We start from the raw sequence: 22,365 nt of genomic DNA, 5'->3' as shown, positions 1-22,365 counted from the left end.
CGAGTGTAGGCTTGTGGTGGTTTAGTACTCACACTATACCCTTTTGTTTCTTCCCAGGTTCTATTCCCTGCTGTACCCTTCCTATCCCTTATCCCTAGCTTGATCACTTCATTATTCCGTGTGTATTTGCTAGCGGAATTGGGGAGATCAGGAGGTGGAATCATTGCGCATCGTTCCAGTCCTGAGGAGCTGTTCGAAGTGTGACACTTTGGAAGGCTTCTGTTCAATCGTCATCTTCCAAATCACCCAGGTCTCTTGGCCAGGCCTCTCTCAATGCACCTATAGGGTTGGGGGAATTATTGATTATTTTTTGCAGATCATAGATACTGCTTTAACAGCTATGGGCTCCATGAGAAGATGGTCTTCAAGCGGTGTCTCCTATGGCATGTCCAATCTGTAAGTATCTATACCACTCAGTCTCTGTTAATTCATGCTTCTGTTGCAGCAGCTCAAACTCAACTATTGCTTGCCCCCTCGAGATATCTCTCAAGCTTTCTATACCAACCAAGTCTCAGGGGTCTTAAAGGAAGTGCCAGAAGTAGCAGGGAGCAAGCTATAGAGGTCACGAGAGGAACGGGATGGTTTATGTTTAGAAATAATGGTTCAGTGTAGAAAAGATACAAGGGCAACCCAAAGAAGGCCCCTGTGAGGCAGGAGACATGTATTTTGTAGTAAATGAGTAGGCATAGAAAGGTATCTTCTTGAAGAGCAGTTTAATTAGGCAGAGCAGACACAAGAACGGACTCTCCACGACAGAAGCCAACAGCAACTGTCAAGGAAGAGAACCTAGAACTCACAAGGCAGGGAAGAACGTAGGAGAATAAACATTCCATAAGCATAGAAACACTAAGCATGTACTACACATCTTCTTCCCTTCTAAAGAAAACAAAACAAAACAAAAAAAACTAACAATACACCGGCGATACACACGCCTTGTGTATTGTTAGGAGACACACAGGTACTGTTGTTTCTTTTTGTGTGTATACTCCGTCTTGCATCAGTACAGTGACAATACTCACGCAGGTTCTGTTGTTTCTCCTGTGTGTGCATTCTGATCCTTATTCTTCGATTTTCTCCTGTGTGTGTGCTCACGCATTGTTTTTAAATAACTATGTCCAACGAAAATCCCTCGATAGTTCTTCCTCCAAGTTTCTTGGTTAGTCCCGGTCAACCCAGCATCTCGTGGGATGATTGGTTCCCAATGTTTGATAATTACCTAGATGCTTTGGATGCACAGGAGTATTCTGCAAAAAGGAAGAAAGCCTTACTTTTGAGTTCTTTGGGCAAGGAAGGTCAACGCATTTTTCGCTATTTACCACAGGCACTACAGGCTAATGGACAACCTGTCCCAGACGAGTATAAGGAAGCAATTTGTCGCTTAGAAGTCCGATATGCCAAAGAAGAGAATTTGGTCATGAATAGGTATAGATTTTATACCAAGGGTCAAAAGATGGGTGAAACTATCGACAATTTTGTGGAAAGACTTAGAGAAATGTCGGTCAAGTGTAAGTTTGGCAATATGACTGATGAGCTCATTAGAGATCAACTTATCGTTCAATGTAACAATAAGAAAGTTCAGGAGCGTCTTTGGGCGGCTAAAAATCCTAACTTACAAACTGCTATTGAATTAGCTAAAATTGTTGAAGATTCACAAGGATATATGAAAGAACTGGAGAAGAAACCGTCTAGTGATGTTAATGAAGTCTCGACCCAAGAGTACTCAGAACAAACTTTTGCTTCTGGCGAACTTTCTGATGTTGCTGCAGTTAAGAACAAAAATGTCTTTAAAAAGAACTTTACTTCCAAACCACCATCTACACAAAAGTTGTCTTCATCTCGCATGTGTAACAGATGTGGTAGCTCTGTCCATTCCTCTGACTCAAAATGTTGTTTTGCAGCTAAACAAGAGTGTCTTAAGTGTGGTAAAATGGGCCATTATGCCAGAGTTTGTCGTGGCAAATCTCGCTCTTCTGTCACCACTGTTGAAGACTCCATTCTATTTGATGAGGAGGGCCATAAAATTTTGGTTATTAATGAAGATTCTGCAGGGCAAGTTGATGATAGGCGTAAGGTTAGGCCTAAAGCCCTCTTCTCCATTGATAGTAAAGAGGTGTACTTAATGGTGGATACAGGTTCTAGGTACACTATCATTCCGTATGAACTTTTCAGGGACAAATGGGGTTCCAAGTGTCTTTTACCCAAGGACATCTCCCCGGGTGGTTATCAAGGTGAGACCATTGACATTGTGGGGTATTTCACAGCGGACATTGTTTTTTCGTACAGGAAAATACATGGCAAGGTTTATGTGTCCAAGATTGGTCCAGCTATACTTGGGTGGATTCACCAATATGACTTAGGGATAATTGTCAATCCCCGCGCTTCCCCACAGGTAATGGTTGTTGAAGACAGTGGCTTACTGGATATCCTAGAGAAGGCCAACTCGGTATTCAGAGAGGGTTTGGGTCAGCTCAAGGGGTATTCCCATCGTATTATCTTAAAAGAGAATTCTGTTCCTGTACAACACAAAGCGAGGCGCATTCCCATAGTGGTTCGGCAAGAGGTTAAGAGTATGATTGATGACATGCTTGTTTCTGGGGTTATTGAACCTGTGGAGGCTTCACCTTGGGTTTCTCCCATTGTCGTCACAAAAAAATCGGATGGCAAACTCCGTTTCTGTGTTGACTTGAGGTCGTTGAATGACTGTGTGATTGCGGATACTTTTCCACTCCCTAACATTTCGGAACTAGTCACTACTCTGCATGGTGCTAGGGTGTTTTCTAAGTTAGACCTTAGAAGTGCTTATCACCAAATTGATCTTCACAAGGACTCTAAACACTTGACAGCCTTTATCACACCGTTTGGCACGTTTCAATTCACACGGTTGCCCTTTGGTCTCATTTCGGCTGCCAGTGTGTTTCAGAGGATGGTAACTGATCTTTTTGAAGGTGTTGGTAATACTGTGTTTTTCCAAGACGACATTTTGGTTTATGGTGACTCTGAAGAGCAACACAATGTCATTCTCAGGCTGGTTTTGGACAGACTTTTGTCAGCCGGCCTGACGTTGCGTAGGGACAAGTGCAAGTTTTTGACTGAACAGATAGATTATCTAGGTTACACTATTAGTGCCAGTGGTGTACGTCCAAAACAGGACTTATGTCGTGCTATTCACTCTGCCCCCAGGCCTAAGGACAAAGATCAGTTGCGTTCCTTTATGGGACTTATTGAATATTACTCAAAGTTTGTGAAAATTGTTTCAGATAAAACTGTTTCCATGAGGTCACTCCTCAAGAGAGGTGTTAGTTTTGTTTGGTCTTCCCAGTTGCAAGAGTCTTTTGAGGCCATCAAAAGAGAGATTTGCAATGCAAAAGTGCTTACTCCTTTTGATATTAAAAAGACTTCTGTGGTGACCGTAGATGCCAGTGCTACTGGTTTAGGGGCTATGTTATCTCAACTTTATGATCAATCTAAGCGTACAGTGGCTTTTGCCTCTAGAACTTTAACTGATGCGGAGAAAAATTATTCAGTAATTGAGAGGGAGGCTCTAGCTGCTGCTTGGGCAGTGGAACACTTTAGAACTTATTTGTGGGGTTTGAAGTTTGTGCTGAAGACGGATCATAAGCCCCTCATAAAAGTTCTCTCTCCCGGGGGCACGGGCAAAGGCTCTGCTAGACTGGCGAGGCTTGCTTCTAAGCTCCAAGAATTTCAATACTCTGTTCAACATATCCAGGGCTGGAAGAACACTCAAGCGGATTGTCTTTCAAGGTTATCTTTGGATTGGAGGTCAGTTCTTGATTCTTCCACTTCTAGCTCCTCTAATGATATTGCTGTAGCTTCAGTGGAAGATGCTGTTTTTGTTGGTGAAGGGGCTTTCCAGGCTTGTGATTGGGAGAGAGAGATGGCTGTGGATGTGACATTGCAGGAAGTTATCAAACTTATTTCGCTTGGTTCCAGAAGGGAGAGTGCGGTGTCGGTTTCTGTGCGTCCTTTTCTCAAGGTCTTGGATGATCTTTCCTTAGTTGGGGACAATCTTATTGCAAAAGGGGAGAGGTTCATACCTCCTTGTGGTCTGAGGAGCAAACTTTTGGCCTTGGCACATGAGGGGCCTTTGGGTCAAACTCTCACTCAGCGTCGTCTCAAAGACAATTTCTGGTGGCCTGGCATGGATTCTCAAGTTGTAGATTGGGTGGAGAATTGTCCAACATGCAGAGAGGGGGAAAAGAGACTCAAGGTTTGTCCTGGTACTTCGCAGGGGCATCTACCTAATCCAGGTTCACCGTGGCACACCATTTGCTTAGACTTTATTGGTCCCATGGGTGAGTTACATGAGAGAGACAGATTTGCCATAGTGGTGGTTGATGTTTTTTCAAAATGGTTAGTTGTGGAATTTACCAACAATATCACTACCGATACCACTATCAGGTTCTTAGGAAATTTGTTCAAGGATGAGGGTCTTCCTTCTATAATCATAACTGATAATGGTACTCAATTGATTTCTTCTGATATGCAATCTTTTCTCATGGGATGTGGGATATCTCACCATCGCACATCTTTGTACAACCCACCAGGCAATGGGATTTGTGAAAGGGCCAATAGGGTGGTAAAGGGCATCATACAGATGGCTTTTTCTGATGGTTCTATTGTTCGGAAAATGGTCAATGAAATGTTGTGGGCATATCGCACTACACCTCTAATTGATGGTCAGCTGTCTCCTTTTCAAATGATGAGGGGGCGGGTTCCTGGCTCTAAATTGATTCCGGCCTGGATGAAGAAGGTGGTTGCTGGGGAAAAGGATCTTGCTGTGTTGCTGCCTACTTCTTCTGTGCGCCCTTTTTGTGTGGGGGATTTGGTCAAGGTAAAAAGGGGCAGGATAATCAAAGGGTTGTCAAAATTTCAGGGTCCTTTTACGGTCAAGAAGGTTTTGGATCATTGTGTCATTCTTAACAATGGGGAATGTTGGAATTTCAGGCGGGTAGCTTTGTATCGGAGAGGTGCTTCTTTGGAAAGTCTTGGAGGCTCTCCTGGGGAATCTCCTTCTTCTGAAGAAGGTAGTAGTGGGTATCTTTTGGCTTCTCTGCCTTCGGAGTCTCACTCTGCTGTTGCTGCACCTCTGGTGGTTGGGGGTGCTGGGGATTCGTCAACATCTAATCCTATTCCTCTACCTGTGCCTTTGGTCTCCAATCGCACTCCACGTTTTAGGAGGGCTCCAACCTACTTGCAAGATTTTGTTTGTTGATGTGTTTTGTACTACATATTTCATATTGTGTAAAGGTAGACCTCTCTTGAGCCTCTCTGTAAGGCACACATTAAGCTGAAGGTGGAGCAGGAGGGATGGCGGGAGGGTTAGATGGGCTTCTGGGAGGACACAGGCCATCAGGGTTATAGGTATCATGTCTTTAACAATTGCTTAAGGGGGTGGGAGTAAGAAGCTAGGTTGGCAGGTTGGGCCATGCTTAAAATGGATAATACAAAGTGCAGATACTTGCTGTCTTGGAGTTATGCATCCTGCTCAGAAGACCCAGAATTCACCCTTTGAAAATCAAACGACATTGGGAGCAGGTTTCAAGGGCTTGTTTATTGCGTCCAGTTTTTTGCCTGTTAGTACACAGTAGACACTAGGGGCCTGATTATGGATTTGGCGGACGGTTACTCCATTGCAAACGTGACGGATATACTGTCCGCTGTATTATGAATTCCATTATATCCAATGGAACATAATGGAACTCGTAATAGGGTGGACAGGATATCTGTCATGTTTGTGATGGAGTAATCCGTACACCAAACTCGTACTCAGGCCCTAGGTTGTCTGCAACCCAATCTTTTTCTTGTAGTATGATCACTCGCATTTTTCCAAAAGCTTCTTCAATTGTTCTGATCCAGCTCCATTGCTACCAAATGCCAGGCTCCTATATGCGCCATCCTTTCTGAAAGTATGCTGCCAAGCTAATATCAAACATTCCCCCAAGAAGTTATTTTATGCCTCATCCAAGCATTTGCCAATAAATGTGCTCACTGTGCTATCTGTGAAAACATTGAACAGGCTATAATATTATTCTTCATGCACTTTTGGTAAATATTTTACAGAAGTGTATTAATCTGCACCTACTAGTGCTTCTGGGTATGCTACAATTTGGAGTACTGGTCCTGTGCTGCAACGGGCATTCATTTGCTAAATGCCAGAAGAAGTCAAAGCAACATCACACACCTTTGACTGTAATTGGCATCACAAGTTGACTCCTTGTCCCATGCTAAGCCCTTCAGCAGCGAGTTATTTGCTGTCAAGTGGCTAGCTGAAGGGAAAGGATTGTAAACTAAAAATATACTTTCTGGCCCTACCACTACCATAAAGAATCCTGATACAAAGGGGAGCAATGACAGTACCGAAGGTACCAAATGCAAGCCAGAGCTTGCACCTACTACCCCTGGCAACCTCTAAATAATGACTGTGTGTGATGTAAGTTTACCATGCACTTTAAAACTCATGTGCTCAGTTTCTGCCCTTGATGTATGCTCTTACAGTCGATTTTTCCAAATATGGGATGTGTTTCAGAGTGACTTGCCAAGCAATTTAGAGCCAAGAATATTTTGTGAGAGATGGACGATGAAGTGCCACAGAATAGAGACTGAAGTATTCACAAACATTATAGATGGAATGCTTGAATTAATCTCAGCCATTAGTAATTATTTGGGAGTGAATCCCAGTCCATCATTATTTTCCACACCATGCCACCTCACTTAGGACCCAGACATGAAGCAACCTCTCCCTGACAGCAAGAGACTTGTCTATTACAGCATCCTTTTTTGCAAATAACATCAAAGTAGTAGGTGTGGGAAAACACTGTACAAACAGAACAATAACTGAAGAAGTGTGCTTAAACGTTATTATTTGTAATCAGTTTTTTAAGACATTCTTTGAGAGGAGGATGCTCAAATATCCTGTAAATGTTATCCACTGTACTTAAGCCTACAAATAACATGAAAGTTATACGATAGGACCGCAAAAGAAGACTGAAGAAATGTGCTTATGGTGCACGATTTGCTACTAATTTTCAAAAACCTCCTTGGGAGGTGGGTTGAATCTCAATTATCTTGTAAAAATTGGGTTTCTAAGCCTTTTTAGGTTCTTGTAACTGGTCAAGTGAGTTTAGAATTTTCAATTTTAAACTGAAACGTGACTTTCCACATTGCACTAGGCCTTAAGGCTCAATGTGTATGAAAATAGAAAATTTGCCATTTATTATGCTGAAATTCCTTGTGGGAGAGCACCAAAACACAAGTAAGTGATACTAAATCCTGTTACGCTGATGTGGTGTGCTTAAAAATTCCCTTTTTGACACATATAGTCCAGAAGTATGCAAACAAGTTATGAGTTGCACTACAAAAGCAAAGGGAGCCCCCACATACTTATTTTCCATGCTGCTCTGATATCTGGTAATGCCTCCTCACCCCCTGTTAAAAATGCCATTACCCACCCCCCACCCCTGTGCGAAGTCTTAGGGGCCTATTAAGATGGCAGGCGGACCTGAGCCCGCCCGCCATCCTCGCGGTGTTGGGACCGGCTGCCAGACGTGCGGCGGTCCTGCACTGCCAATTAGGATGCGACTGCCACCTTGGCGGTCGCATTCCGCATTTTTGACACTGCGGCGGGTGTTGCTTACAGCAGCACCTGCTGGAATGCCAAAGTGCCATGGTGTGCATTTCCATGCACAACGTGGCAGGCATCGCGATGTCCTGGCCACCTTGTGCATGGAAATGGAGGGGGGTATCATGGGTACCCTCCAAGTGCACTCCCCACCCCGCTCCCCCCGGGGGCCCGCAACGGGCTCCCAATGCACATCCCAGCCAGCCTTTCCATGGCGGCATCACCGCCATGGAAAGACCTTCCACCGCACTCATCATAATATGGATGGCGGTTACCATCTTGTTGTCCAAGTCTGCCCGGCCGGCAATCAGAACGATTGCTGACCTGTGGAAAAGCGGCGGACGCACTTTGCGTCTTCCACAATCCCCCGCCATTATAATATGGCGGGGGGTAAATCAGGTTACGATGGCGGGAGGATCGCCACCACCGGGCCGGTGGTTGCGATCCGCCCGACATTGTAATCAACCCCTAAATCTAGTAGTTATGCCCTGATCCCCTCGGATTTTTAAATACGCCCTCATGCACTAAAACACAAACAGCAAGTTTCCAAACACATTGGCATCATTACATTAGCTCCACGAGTTAGCTCTAACTTTCTGATTATTCACTAAAGAACTAGGGCAGGACCTGCCGATATCAAGAGGAATTGTAATATGTAATTTATTTCCATTATCCTAGGCTCTAACTTTCCAAATAGTCTCTCCACAGGGTCAAGGAAAGGCCATCTTAGTAAGAGACCAAGACAGTGACTGAGATACCAACTTGGGATCTTTTCGCAGATCCAATACATTTATGTAAAGTGAGAACTTCTTCCCAACTGTTAGACGTGTTGTGTATATATTCTCAGTAGTCGTAATCTCTCTAAAGCAGGTAAATAAGTGAATGCCCCCAAATACAACCTTCCAACACCATATATTTGCTAATACAATGAAGGCATCACCTTTGTCCAACAATTTGTTCACTTGAGATGCTGCCTAGGGATGCCTCGTAGGGCTAGTCCATGTCCTAAGAGATCCTGGAGCGCCTGTGCACACTCCACCCTTTCTCCCCTGTTGACACAGTGCTGAACACACCTCTTGATGATAGGGATAAAAACATTTCTGAATGGACAGAATTGTTCGGAGGATAAGGAAAAAGAAATCAGGACCGTTGTCTGGAATTTGAAAAAGGAGACAATTGCTTACCTGGTGCTTGAACCATTGTTAGCAGCATCACAGGCCTTGGAGGTTGAGCCAGCGTCGTAAGACACGTTCTTACATTTTGAATCCGTCGTGCAGAGGTAGGTTTCTAAGAAAGGAACCAGGCCAGTGCTGGGGAGGTTTCGAGGAGCCAGGTGACCTGCAGGCAATAATGAAGCACAGTAAGAACTATAGGCCAGGCTTGTCTTTTGTTAAAACTATATACCTGCAACTTTACAACACAGTTCGTCAGTCCTATATGCCTCTGAACAGCCTGCTAAGCTAGTAAGACTCTGTCCCAGCCCTACCAGCTGCTCTGTGGACTGGCCTGTTGGACAGCATAGTCCTTCTCTGTTGTCTACATAGATGAAGAGGGGGCATTAATGAGCGAGTTACATGATGCTGTTTTACCAAAGAAAGAGCGCAAAGTGCTTTGTTCATAAGGTGCCCTAACATCAGAATTACATGTCATTGCAAAGTTGCAAAGAGGATTTCAGCACAGAGTGTGTCATTCTCAATCAAATGCTTTGAAAAATTATTACATAGAATGCTATTCACAGAATACTAAAGAAGTGATCATACAACGCTGAAATGGCATAAATGCAATACATAAATAAATACATTATCTACTGGTGGTCGCCAGTAGATAGTTATAGTTAGGACCTATTTTCCATAGGAAATCCGCAACATTCTATTTGGAATAACGTTGGCGCCGGTTGACGAATCCTCGCAAAATTTTCCAAACTTTTGGCCAGCTCCGCTCCGCTCCGCTCCTACCCTGAAAGTTTTGCGGTGATCCGTCAAGCGGGGGCCGAGAAAAAAGGGGGGCCCCAAAACGCGTTTTCCCCATGCAATTTCCCATAGGATCTGTTGTCGCAGCTACAGCCCGAACCGCTGAACGGAATGACAGCAAATTTGGCAAAGAGGTAGTCCTCAGTTTGGACTCGTGCCTTTTGCATATATGGTGTGAATCTGTTCAGTAGTTCCTGAGAAAATTAGGGTAAAAAAGTTAGTGATATCTATGGCCGCGGAGGATCCGCGGACCGTACCCGCACCGTATGCGCACCCTCCCCTCCCGATCGCGCGCTGAATGCTAATTGGCTGTCGAGTGTCTCTACATTCGAAACCAGGAACTGTTGGCGGCCATTTTCTGCCTCGGTAGAAGCGAGGCTGAAGATGCAAGGGGAATAAGTGTGTAAAACATATAAAGGGGGCAGTGTGGAAATACTCTGACCCTCTAGAGGTGCTTAGGGGGTCCCAGAAGGACCCCCTGGGGCCCCCTTTTTAAAAAAAAAAACACGGGGAAATGCACGCACGGTGCGCGCATCCTTTCGCATTGGATGCACGGATTCTCTCGCGGTGGGTGCGCGGATCCACGGCAACATTTTTTGAAAAACAACAAGAAATCATTGGTTATATGACAACTTTCTACACTGAAAGGTAGGGTGTATATTTCTGTTTTTTTAAAGGTATGATTGTTATTGGTTAACAAAAAGGAACATTATATATGATAAGCTGATATGTTGAAAAGTCAAGCACACTTCCTGTCTTGTGTAGGAACATTGTGTGCTGAACTTGTGACCTGTGAGCTCAGTGCAGTGTTCCATGACCTGTTTCTATGGTAACAGGCAGAAGGCAGATTGGGGGAAGGGTTGAAATGTATTTCAGTTGGAAAGGGTTGAAATGTTTAACCAATAGAAATGTGTGTTTGATTTTTAGTTTATGTGTGAAGAATTGTGATTTGATGTTTACATGTATATGTGTGGAAAATGAAAGGGAAACTTTTTCATTCTTTGCTTTTGCTGAGAGGTGCACAGTGCAGAGATTCTGTAAAAGAAAATATGGTGAGTGATTGATATACTTCTTAATCTACAAAAGAACTTGAAAGATGAGTTATTTAATTGTGAGGGGATGTATGTAGACTATTTTGATTTTAATCAGACTAGTGTATTTTTCCTGCTAACGTGTAGGGAGCACTTTTTTTCTCTACAATGTGTGTCCATGTAGAAACCATTCTGTGATAAGCATTTGTGTTTTTCATGTGTTTGTAGACAGATAAATGTGCTGTTTTTATATTTTGGTAGAATTAGAAACCAGTCATTGTTTATGAATTTGTGAAATGAGTTATGTTATGTTTCTATACTAAAATGTAGTACTAGTTATAGATGAAGAAATGTGTTTTGGTATAGTGCAAGGGATAGTGTTGTTTGTCTAGAATCACACAGTGAGTCTGTGTGCATTTGGGAACCACTGTGAGAGAAGCATTTGGTAACATCGTGTATTTGCTGACAGATAACTGTTTTAACTTGTCATGTTGTGAAGTTTTAGTAGCATTAGAAGACAGTTGTGGCTTATGATTTGATTAAATGAGTCAGGCTTTGACAGAAAAGTGCAGTCCTGAAATATGTAGACTGTGTGCAGTTCCCTTACCAGTTGCACTGTAGTGAATGAGTTTTGGTAAACTCCTAGGGATAGTGGTGCATGTCTAGAATCACAGTGTGAGTTAGTGTGTATTTGGGATCAGTGTGAGAGAAGCATTTGGTGATATCATGTATTTGCTTACAGATAACTTGTTTAAAACCTGTCATGTTGTGAAGTTTTAGTAGCATTAGAATCCAGTCTTTGCTTATGCGTTGATTAAATGAGTCATGCTTTGACACTGATGTGGTGTACTTAAATATGTGGATTGTGTGCAGTACAATTAACTCTTCCAGAGTAGTGAATGAGTTTTGGTAAACTCCTAGGATAGTGTTGCTTATCTAAAATCACACTGTGAGTCTGTGTGCATTTGGGTAAGGATTGTGAGAGAAGCATTTGGTAACATCGTGTATTTGCTGACATATACCTGATTTAAAACCGGTCATGTTGTGAAGTTTTAGTAGCATTAGAAGCCAGTCTTTGCCTATGCTTTGATTATATGAGTCAGGCTTTGACATAAAAGTGCAGTCCTGAAATATGAAGATTGTGTGCAGTTCGCTTACCACTTCCACAGTAGTGAATGATTTTTGGTAAACTCCTAGGTATAGTGGTTGTTGTCTAGAATCACACTGTGAGTCTGTGTGCATTTGAGAACCACTGTGAGAGAAGCATTTGGTTACATCGTGTATTTGCTGACAGATAACTAATTTAAAACCTCTCATGTTGTCAAGTTTTAGTAGCATTAGAAGCTAGTCTTTGCTTATGCATTGATAAAATGAGTCAGGGTTTGACACTAAGGTGCAGTACCATGTACTATTCTGTTCACTGTGGCAGAACTGAAAATGTAAAAGTTTTACCTAAGCACTGTCCTAGAAGTAGTCTGATTATTTAGTCAGTTTCTAAGTACCAAATAGACTGCTTCAAATGTCTATGCAGTATGCATGTAGTGTTCTAACATACTATACACTTGTCTTTTACACCTTCAATTCCCTAGTCAGTATCCATACACTTCCAGGAAACATCCTGTCACTTCCTTTGCAGTCCTCTAGAGACCCATTCAACAGCATGTACTAATCCATTCACTGTGCCAAAACCCAAACACTTATAAATTCACCAAGACACTCTCTTTCCAGTACTCTAATGATTCAGTCACTGCCTAAGTATTCATGCACTGAGCCAGGTCTTAGCACATGGACTTCTTCAAACCCCTATCCACTATGCATGCAGTCCTCTATGCACCTACACACTTGTCTTTCACACCTTCAATTCCCCAGTCAGTATCCGTTCACTTCCAGCAAACACCCTGTCACTCCATTTGCACTCCTCTAGTGACCCATTCAGCATCATGTACTAATCCATTCACTGCGCCAAACCCTAATAAATTCACCCAGGCACTCTCCTTGCAGTACTCTAATCATTCAGTTAGTACCCAAGTACTCATCCAGTGACCCAGGCCTTAGTATATGGACAGCTTCAAACCCTTATCCACTATGCATGCAGTCCTCTAACCACCTACACAATTGTCTTTCTCATCTTCAATTCCCTAGTCAGTATCCATATACTTCCAGGAAATACCCTGTCACTCCCTTTGCAGTCCTCTAGTGACCCATCCAGCACCATGTACTAATCCATTCACTGTGCTAAAACCCAAACACTTATAAATTCACCAAGATACTATCTTTGCAGTACTCTAATCATTCAGTCAGTGCCTAAGTATTCATACACTGAGCCAGGCCTTAGCACATGGACTGCTTCAAACCCCTATGCACTATACATGCAGTCTTCTAACCACCTAGACACTTGTCTTTCACACTTTCAATTTCCTTGTCAGTATCCATACAGTCCAGCACTTGTGACTGCCTTTGCACTCATCTAGTGACCCATTCAGTACCAAGTACTAATCCATTCCCTGTGCGAAAAGCCTAGCACTTATAAATTCACCTAGGCACTCTCCTTGCTGTACTCTAATCATTCAGTCAGTACCCAAGTAGTCATGCAGTGAGCCAGGCCTTAGCACATGGACTGCTTTAAATGCCTATGCAGTATGGATGCAGTCCTCTAATCGCCAACACAGTTGTGTTTCACACCTTCAATTCCCTAGTTAGTATTCATACTCTTCTAGCAAACACCCTGTCACTCACCCAGTGTGTCTCCTTATAGTACTGTAATCATTTAGTCAGTTAGCATGTAGTCTTTTAGTGAGGTAGGCTTTAGGGCATGAACTGCTTCAAAGTAGTATGCACTATGCATGTAGTGTTTTAACGATCGTCACACTTGTGGTTCAGGGCTATAGTTTCTTAGTCAGTTTTTATATAAAATGTTGTTTGTACAGTAATGGAATAGTATAAATTTGAAAGTTATTAATATACAATTATTTGTGATTCTTTTTTACAGATACAGAACAGGAGTGTTTCTCATCTGTTTGCACTCTTCTCATGCAAGATTGTTTGGATTAAGGATCCTTAGGTGTTTCATCATACTTGCTGTGCCGCATGAGTATTTTTTGTTAGGATCCTCTCGTAACAGAACTCTTTGGCAAATCTTGCGAAAGAAGAAGGTGGCATTGGTCTTTGTTTGCCCCTTGGAAAAAGTTAAACATTTCTTCACCACTGAAGAAAAACGTTGTGGGCGCGGTGCCTTCTGTAAAACATTTTCCTCAGATTCAGTAAATATTTTAAAGCGGCAACATTTACAGTTTTTGAAAGTTAAACTTATAAAATTTTGTTAGCTGTATGCATTTTATATATCTGTGATTTGTTTCTTGTGGTATTTTGTTGAGAATACCATATTGTTTTTTTTTTTTAACAATTTTTCTGATTTTCCAGGTCTGTCGTCGACATCCATTGTCCCCACAGTAGTGTTCCGCCTTGTTGTTTTTTGTTATTGTTGTTACATTTTGTTTATTAGTTTAATGTTCATATATATGTTAATAAAAAAATTAAGTTTGAAAATAGTTTTTCGTTTATATATTTATTATTATAAAAAATAAAGTTTGGAAAAAAAATTAATAATGTTTTTGGTTGTTCTCTTAACTGCTGTGTGACTCTTTCTTGTTCTTATTACTGTTATTTGATGGAGTCCACCATGGTGTTAAATTTTGGGGCACTTATCGCTGGAATACTGGTGATATCTGCAGTTTGCACCAACTTCTGAATAGTGTGTTAGATTTATCTCAACTTTACTTCCGTTAAAGTGCTGATAATGAAATGGAGAGTAGCCGTTCCCGTGCAAAAAGACATGAGGTGCACCTTTGCGATTTATTCTAAATACTAAAATCCTGTATTGTATTGCACTGAGGTATTGGCTGCACTTACAGTGTACACACAAAATCTATTTAGAAATCTCATTGTATTTATATTGATTGGGAATAGTGCGTCAGGTGCTGGATCTTGACGAGATACACTGCTCAGTTCGTATTTTGTTGTGCACACGAAAAAAATCACATCACAACTTTCACACCGATTGCAATGCGAAACATATTCCGGCGATAAGACACGTTAGCACCAGGGATTTTACACCTGCTTTCTGCTGGTGTTAAGCAGGACAACTACCTGCACCATGAAAGGGAACACAGCCAAGAGCTACACCAGAACACCGACAGGTGCCATTGAGTCAATGAGCATGATAGAGGGATACCCATGAGGGCCAGAAGACTCATGTCAACAACTCCAGGACCGCCAATGCCCCCCAAACCCACATCTTAGTAAGTGTGTCCCTGTGGTCATTGTCTTAGCATGATAGGCACGAGCCCTGAAACATCACAGTGTGCTGTCACCTCAGCGTTGGCAGGGAGCCTGGATGTGTAGCTACGTACGCATCCTCCTGCATGCACAACTGGCGTGTGCCGGTCTGTCGTTCACAGGTCAGTGCAGGGGTGCGCCTATCCGGCAAGGGGAACGGGGTGTCTCGGACATGTCCGTGTACAGGAAGTGCGGTAAGTGTGTCTCTGTGCTCTGGTGTGGCCTGCTACAAGAGCTGCAGCAGTCGATGTTGTAAAGTGGCATGCACCACCTCCAAACGGCACTGTGATGTTGTAGGTGGAATGTAGCAGGACATGCGCAAATAGGCATTACAATGGCGTGCCGTACGAGTGCACGAGATACAACAGCTCACCGTACAAAAGTGTGGGGGCTCGTGGGAGGGAGGAGCTGCCGTTTGGCAACATAACACACAGTGAACTCGACCATGTGCCACATGCTGGGCATCTCATCCATGATGACCACGGTCGCAGACATCCCACAACACCAACGACTGGGCTTTGTACACATCCTGTATGAACGCAGCATGGTTTTCACTTCTATGCTCGTTCAGTGGTGTGATGTTGGCAGGTTGTGTGACTTGTGCTCCTTGTTGGTGTGTTTCATTTTGGCCATTGTTAGTCTATATGTGTGTTGTACTTAATTGTGCATGTGTGCCATTCTGCCCATCACCCCCTCCCCCCACTCCCTGCTTCTTCCTCTTCCGAGTGCTGTTGTGTCTATAATTTTGTTGCTGCACACATAAACATGTAAAGAATAAATTAGAATAGTTCCTTGATTCTTTTAGGTTTCAAAACTTCTCTATTGGTTTCTTTTTAATTTTCCATATGAACCGTTTTTTAAAGTATTCAACAACACATAGAAGTCAGAAGTGCAACGTATTCTATCAACACACTTTCTAGAACATTCTACAATACGTGCAGGTTAAAAGTTCATCCATTTTTTTAAACTTTACGATATTTTTTTGTAACATTTTCTTGAACATTTAACGACACGAGCAGGTTAAAAGTTGACGATTGTTTTAAGTTCGAACAGTGCCTTCCAAATGCAAGTAGCAGGTGTGGTTGAGCTGAGCAAATTTTATCCTATGATATGTACTCCACGTTGAAACTGCTTTTTCTTAACCAATCACAAAGATGCTTTTCCACAAAACTAATGTGCACCCTACTTTTAAAAAAGAATGCTTTTCATGATATCTTCAGAGAAGTTATAGATCGGAATTAGCATTTAAAAAACCTTTGAAATTCACTGAAAAAAACATAGGTTTCATGCACATTATAGTTAGGAATTGGCATTTAAAAAACCTTTGAATTTCACTGAAAAAACCAAAGGTTTCAGGGGCGTTATAGTTAGGAATTGGCATTTAAAAAATCTTAGAAATTCACTGAAAAAACCATAGGTTTCAGGGGTGTTATAGTTAGCTGGACATTTCCCTCGTACAAAACCCTAGAAATTCCCCTGTTAAAGTTAGTTCAGCTAACTATAACTCGCGCCCCCGCAATGCACTGCTGATGATGTCACATATTACATCACTCATGACATGGTCAGTGACATCACTCATGACATCACTGATGACATCTCAAATGACATCACTGATATCTATATATTTATATCTATATATATCTATATATAGATATATATATATTACCTACTGGCGGTCGCCAGTAGGTAGTTATAGTTAGGACCCCTTTTCCATAGGAAATCCGCAACATTCTATTTTGAATAACTTTGGCGCCGGTCGATGAATCCTCGCGAATTTCTCAAAATAGGTGGGGCGCTACGCTCCGCTCCTACCCTGAAAGTCTCGGGGGGATACGTCAAGCGGGGGCTGAGATAAAAGGGGGGTCCCAAAACGCGTTTTTCCCATGCATTTTTCCATAGGACCTTTAGAACGAGCTACAGCCCGAACGGCTGAACAGAATTACTAGAAATTTGGCAGAGAGGTAGTCCCTATGTCAAGGAAGTGCCTTTTGTAGGTTTGGTGTAAATCTGTTCAGTAGATTCTGAGAAAATAGCCTTTAAATCAATATATATATCTGAGCCCGCTTACGGTACGCTTACGGTACGCTTACCGTAAGCGTACGGTGGCGTGCGCGAGCGCGATTCTGATTGGCTGTTAGATCTTAGTAAACATTCGAATCGGCCGAAACCAGGAAGCGGCGGCCGCCATTTTGTGTGTTTCACTCAGAAAAAAAAGAGTGAAAACAAGAAAAGGGGGCAATGAGGAGAGTTACAGACCCCCTTACATTGGTGAGGGGGTCAAAGAAGGACTGTAAAGTACAAAGAAAACATTTATTGATTTTTTAAAAAAATCACGGGGTACGCGTACGGTAAGCTTACGGTAAGCGTACGGTAGAAAAAAAATAAAAAAATAAATGAAATTCAGATTTAAGTGTTTAGATATTAGGGGGCTCTAAAAAGAGCCGTTGTGTTTATGAAATGATTTTTTAGTGGTACCTACAAGTAAGTACCGATGCAGAGTCTAAGGTTCAAGAGGAAGACTCTGTTCCCTTTATCATTGAAGTGCACACCATCTCCTCTATAAATGTCTTGCATGTCAAAACGCAAGTTGTTGTGGTAAATGGCACCCATACCATAGTCACGGAGGAAAGCAGAAACAGATTTGTTGACGTGCTTTCTTGCTTTGTCAATCTGCGGACAGAAATGATTGGACCAGTTCCATTTTTGCCTTTGGCATATGTTGGAAAACACAAAGGCAGTTTTAGGGAAAAGTGAAAACAGTTGTGCAAAGGTGTCCTTCATAAGCATTTCCAGACCTACCCCAGTCAAAGTGCCTAGGTCATTGCCACCACAGTGCACTATTATGAGGTCAGGGTGTTGGATTTGCATGAAGGATTTCACCAATGGCATCAATTGGTGCCACTTTAACCCTCTCTGACCAATCCATTTAATGTCTACATTTGGCAAAGCAAGGTCTCTCACCATATCTGTTTTCTCTGCAAACTTTTCACTCCAGAAGACATAGCTGTGCCCTACAATCCACACTGTGAACATCTTCAAAGGAGAACTGGATGCACTCAGGAGGTGTCTTTCAGTAGAATGGCAATATGAAAAGAAAGACAGTTTGGAAATGGAGGCATACATATTTTTTTCAAAACAAAAAGAACTGATTGGCTGTTTCATACCATTCTAGAATAAAAACTAGGCTGTATGTGTAAACTAATAGAAGCATGTTTTGTATTGGTACAAAAAAATGTGTTACCAAAGAACAGTACTATGGATTTGCTGTTAGGTTTGAAAAGTCAAGCACTCTTGCTCTGTGGAATTGAAACATTGTGTGGCGAACTTCTGACCTAACTCCACACAGCAGTGTTCCATGAGCTGTTGCTATGGTAGCAGGCAGAAGTCAAGTTGGGGGAAGGGTACTAGGCAGAAGTCAAGTTGGGGGCAGGGTACTTTTGGAAAAGGGTTGGTTTTCAACCAATAGAAATGTGTGATTACATTTGAAAAAAAGGGGGAAGCACTGAGATTTGAAACTTACATGTATATGTGTGGAAAAATAGAGGGAAAGTTTGCCATTATCTGGTTCTGCTGAGAGGAGAGAGGTGAACACAACAGAGATCCTGGCTCTGATAATCTGCTGTTTGAGTGTCACATTTCTTTCACAACTAACTAATTTTAAAGGTGAGTTTAGAGTTTGAGAGGGGATGTATGTGGTAACTTAAGAAATGAATAATAGAAATGGAAATTCTTTTTGTTGTAGTTGCGTTTATCATTTTCTGTTTTGGGAGAAATTTAAATGTGAGGAACATGTAAAATAATATGGAGTATGTTTTCACAATAAATTAAGGTGTACTGGAAAAAAAAAGAATAGTTTAAGGGTTTGAGGTTGGACTCAGTAATGCAAATACATTCAGCATCACTAAGGCTGGTTGCCCTTGCTGGAGTGTAGGCAGCCACCCAGGTTACACATGGAGGTGGTCTGAAAAAGAAGTTTGGACATGTGCATTTAAGAAAATCGAAAAAAGTGGTTTCATAATGTGTCAGTCTGTAAAAGTGATTTTCACTTGCCCAAAAAAAAAGAGCAGTAAGTGTGCTTTCAAATTGGCAAAGAAATTTCGTTTTGGGACTAATGTGAAAACATGACTCTGTGTGCAGAGAGGAATTATAGGCAGAGATTTATTGCGTATTGCTCTGGTGATTTCACAGTTGCATTAGATGGAAAGGGGGAGCGATTTTTTGGGGGAAGAAGCAGACTCTTAGCACACACCCATGTGCTTGCCATGTATAATCATGCACAGTATTTACAAGCGAGTGGGGTTTTCAGGTTTCAGTCTGTAATGCAAATACATTCAGCATCACTAAGGCTGGTTGCCCTTGCTGGAGTGTAGGCAGCCACCCAGGTTACACATGGAGGTGGTCTGAAAAAGAAGTTTGGACATGTGCATTTAAGAAAATCGAAAAAAGTGGTTTCATAATGTGTCAGTCTGTAAAAGTGATTTTCACTTGCCCCCAAAAAAAAGAGCAGTAAGTGTGCTTTCAAATTGGCAAAGAAATTTCGTTTTGGGACTAATGTGAAAACATGACTCTGTGTGCAGAGAGGAATTATAGGCAGAGATTTATTGCGTATTGCTCTGGTGATTTCACAGTTGCATTAGATGGAAAGGGGGAGCGATTTTTTGGGGGAAGAAGCAGACTCTTAGCACACACCCATGTGCTTGCCATGTATAATCATGCACAGTATTTACAAGCGAGTGGGGTTTTCAGGTTTCAGTCTGTAATGCAAATACATTCAGCATCACTAAGGCTGGTTGCCCTTGCTGGAGTGTAGGCAGCCACCCAGGTTACACATGGAGGTGGTCTGAAAAAGAAGTTTGGACATGTGCATTTAAGAAAATCGAAAAAAGTGGTTTCATAATGTGTCAGTCTGTAAAAGTGATTTTCACTTGCCCAAAAAAAAAAGAGCAGTAAGTGTGCTTTCAAATTGGCAAAGAAATTTCGTTTTGGGACTAATGTGAAAACATGACTCTGTGTGCAGAGAGGAATTATAGGCAGAGATTTATTGCGTATTGCTCTGGTGATTTCACAGTTGCATTAGATGGAAAGGGGGAGCGATTTTTTGGGGGAAGAAGCAGACTCTTAGCACACACCCATGTGCTTGCCATGTATAATCATGCACAGTATTTACAAGCGAGTGGGGTTTTCAGGTTTCAGTCTGTAATGCAAATACATTCAGCATCACTAAGGCTGGTTGCCCTTGCTGGAGTGTAGGCAGCCACCCAGGTTACACATGGAGGTGGTCTGAAAAAGAAGTTTGGACATGTGCATTTAAGAAAATCGAAAAAAGTGGTTTCATAATGTGTCAGTCTGTAAAAGTGATTTTCACTTGCCCCAAAAAAAAAGAGCAGTAAGTGTGCTTTCAAATTGGCAAAGAAATTTCGTTTTGGGACTAATGTGAAAACATGACTCTGTGTGCAGAGAGGAATTATAGGCAGAGATTTATTGCGTATTGCTCTGGTGATTTCACAGTTGCATTAGATGGAAAGGGGGAGCGATTTTTGGGGGGAAGAAGCAGACTCTTAGCACACACCCATGTGCTTGCCATGTATAATCATGCACAGTATTTACAAGCGAGTGGGGTTTTCAGGTTTCAGTCTGTAATGCAAATACATTCAGCATCACTAAGGCTGGTTGCCCTTGCTGGAGTGTAGGCAGCCACCCAGGTTACACATGGAGGTGGTCTGAAAAAGAAGTTTGGACATGTGCATTTAAGAAAATCGAAAAAAGTGGTTTCATAATGTGTCAGTCTGTAAAAGTGATTTTCACTTGCCCCAAAAAAAAAGAGCAGTAAGTGTGCTTTCAAATTGGCAAAGAAATTTCGTTTTGGGACTAATGTGAAAACATGACTCTGTGTGCAGAGAGGAATTATAGGCAGAGATTTATTGCGTATTGCTCTGGTGATTTCACAGTTGCATTAGATGGAAAGGGGGAGCGATTTTTTGGGGGAAGAAGCAGACTCTTAGCACACACCCATGTGCTTGCCATGTATAATCATGCACAGTATTTACAAGCGAGTGGGGTTTTCAGGTTTCAGTCTGTAATGCAAATACATTCAGCATCACTAAGGCTGGTTGCCCTTGCTGGAGTGTAGGCAGCCACCCAGGTTACACATGGAGGTGGTCTGAAAAAGAAGTTTGGACATGTGCATTTAAGAAAATCGAAAAAAGTGGTTTCATAATGTGACAGTCTGTAAAAGTGATTTTCACTTGCCCCCAAAAAAAAGAGCAGTAAGTGTGCTTTCAAATTGGCAAAGAAATTTCGTTTTGGGACTAATGTGAAAACATGACTCTGTGTGCAGAGAGGAATTATAGGCAGAGATTTATTGCGTATTGCTCTGGTGATTTCACAGTTGCATTAGATGGAAAGGGGGAGCGATTTTTTGGGGGAAGAAGCAGACTCTTAGCACACACCCATGTGCTTGCCATGTATAATCATGCACAGTATTTACAAGCGAGTGGGGTTTTCAGGTTTCAGTCTGTAATGCAAATACATTCAGCATCACTAAGGCTGGTTGCCCTTGCTGGAGTGTAGGCAGCCACCCAGGTTACACATGGAGGTGGTCTGAAAAAGAAGTTTGGACATGTGCATTTAAGAAAATCAAAAAAGTAGTTTCATAATGTGTCAGTCTGTAAAAGTGATTTTCACTTGCCCAAAAAAAAAAGAGCAGTAAGTGTGCTTTCAAATTGGCAAAGAAATTTCGTTTTGGGACTAATGTGAAAACATGACTCTGTGTGCAGAGAGGAATTATAGGCAGAGATTTATTGCGTTTTGCTCTGGTGATTTCACAGTTGCATTAGATGGAAAGGGGGAGCGATTTTTTGGGGGAAGAAGCAGACTCTTAGCACACACCCATGTGCTTGCCATGTATAATCATGCACAGTATTTACAAGCGAGTGGGGTTTTCAGGTTTCAGTCTGTAATGCAAATACATTCAGCATCACTAAGGCTGGTTGCCCTTGCTGGAGTGTAGCAGTCTGGACATGGGCTTTTTAAAAAATCTGAAAAGTGGTTTCATAATGTGACAGTTTGTAAAAGTGATTTTCACTTGCCCATAAAAAAGAGCAGTTAGTGTGCATTCAAATTGGCAAAGAAATTTCGTTTTGTGACTATTGTGAAAAGAAATGTAGTAATATATTTAAATAAAATAAAGGAATTTTTTTTTAGTTTTTTTCAGGTATTGCTGAAGAACAGTGAACAAAATTAAAGATGCCTACAAAATCCAGAGTTCAAAAAACGCAAAAAAAAAAACTATATTTGAAGACAACTAGAGGATCAAAGTTAGTAGAAGATGCTGATGTTGGAAGGAAGAAAAAATCTTCTGGTAAGCAAAAAAAAGATTTTCTAAGGAATA

General features: G+C 41.9%; 1 protein-coding gene across 1 annotated transcript in view; it reads right to left on the bottom strand.

The window, feature by feature from the left end:
- The window catches only part of LOC146857855 (uncharacterized), a 651,000-nt gene that overhangs the window by 466,057 nt on the left and 162,578 nt on the right, over positions 1–22,365 (bottom strand). Inside the window, exon 3 of the mRNA XM_085648551.1 lies at positions 8,824–8,977. Coding sequence (XP_085504677.1) covers positions 8,824–8,977 — 154 coding nt within the window. The remainder of the gene's footprint in view (positions 1–8,823; positions 8,978–22,365) is intronic.

This window comes from Triturus cristatus, chromosome 3_2 (genome assembly GCF_964204655.1).
Source record: "Triturus cristatus chromosome 3_2, aTriCri1.1, whole genome shotgun sequence".
NCBI lineage: Eukaryota > Metazoa > Chordata > Amphibia > Caudata > Salamandridae > Triturus > Triturus cristatus.
This window is presented reverse-complemented; position numbering and strand designations above follow the sequence as displayed.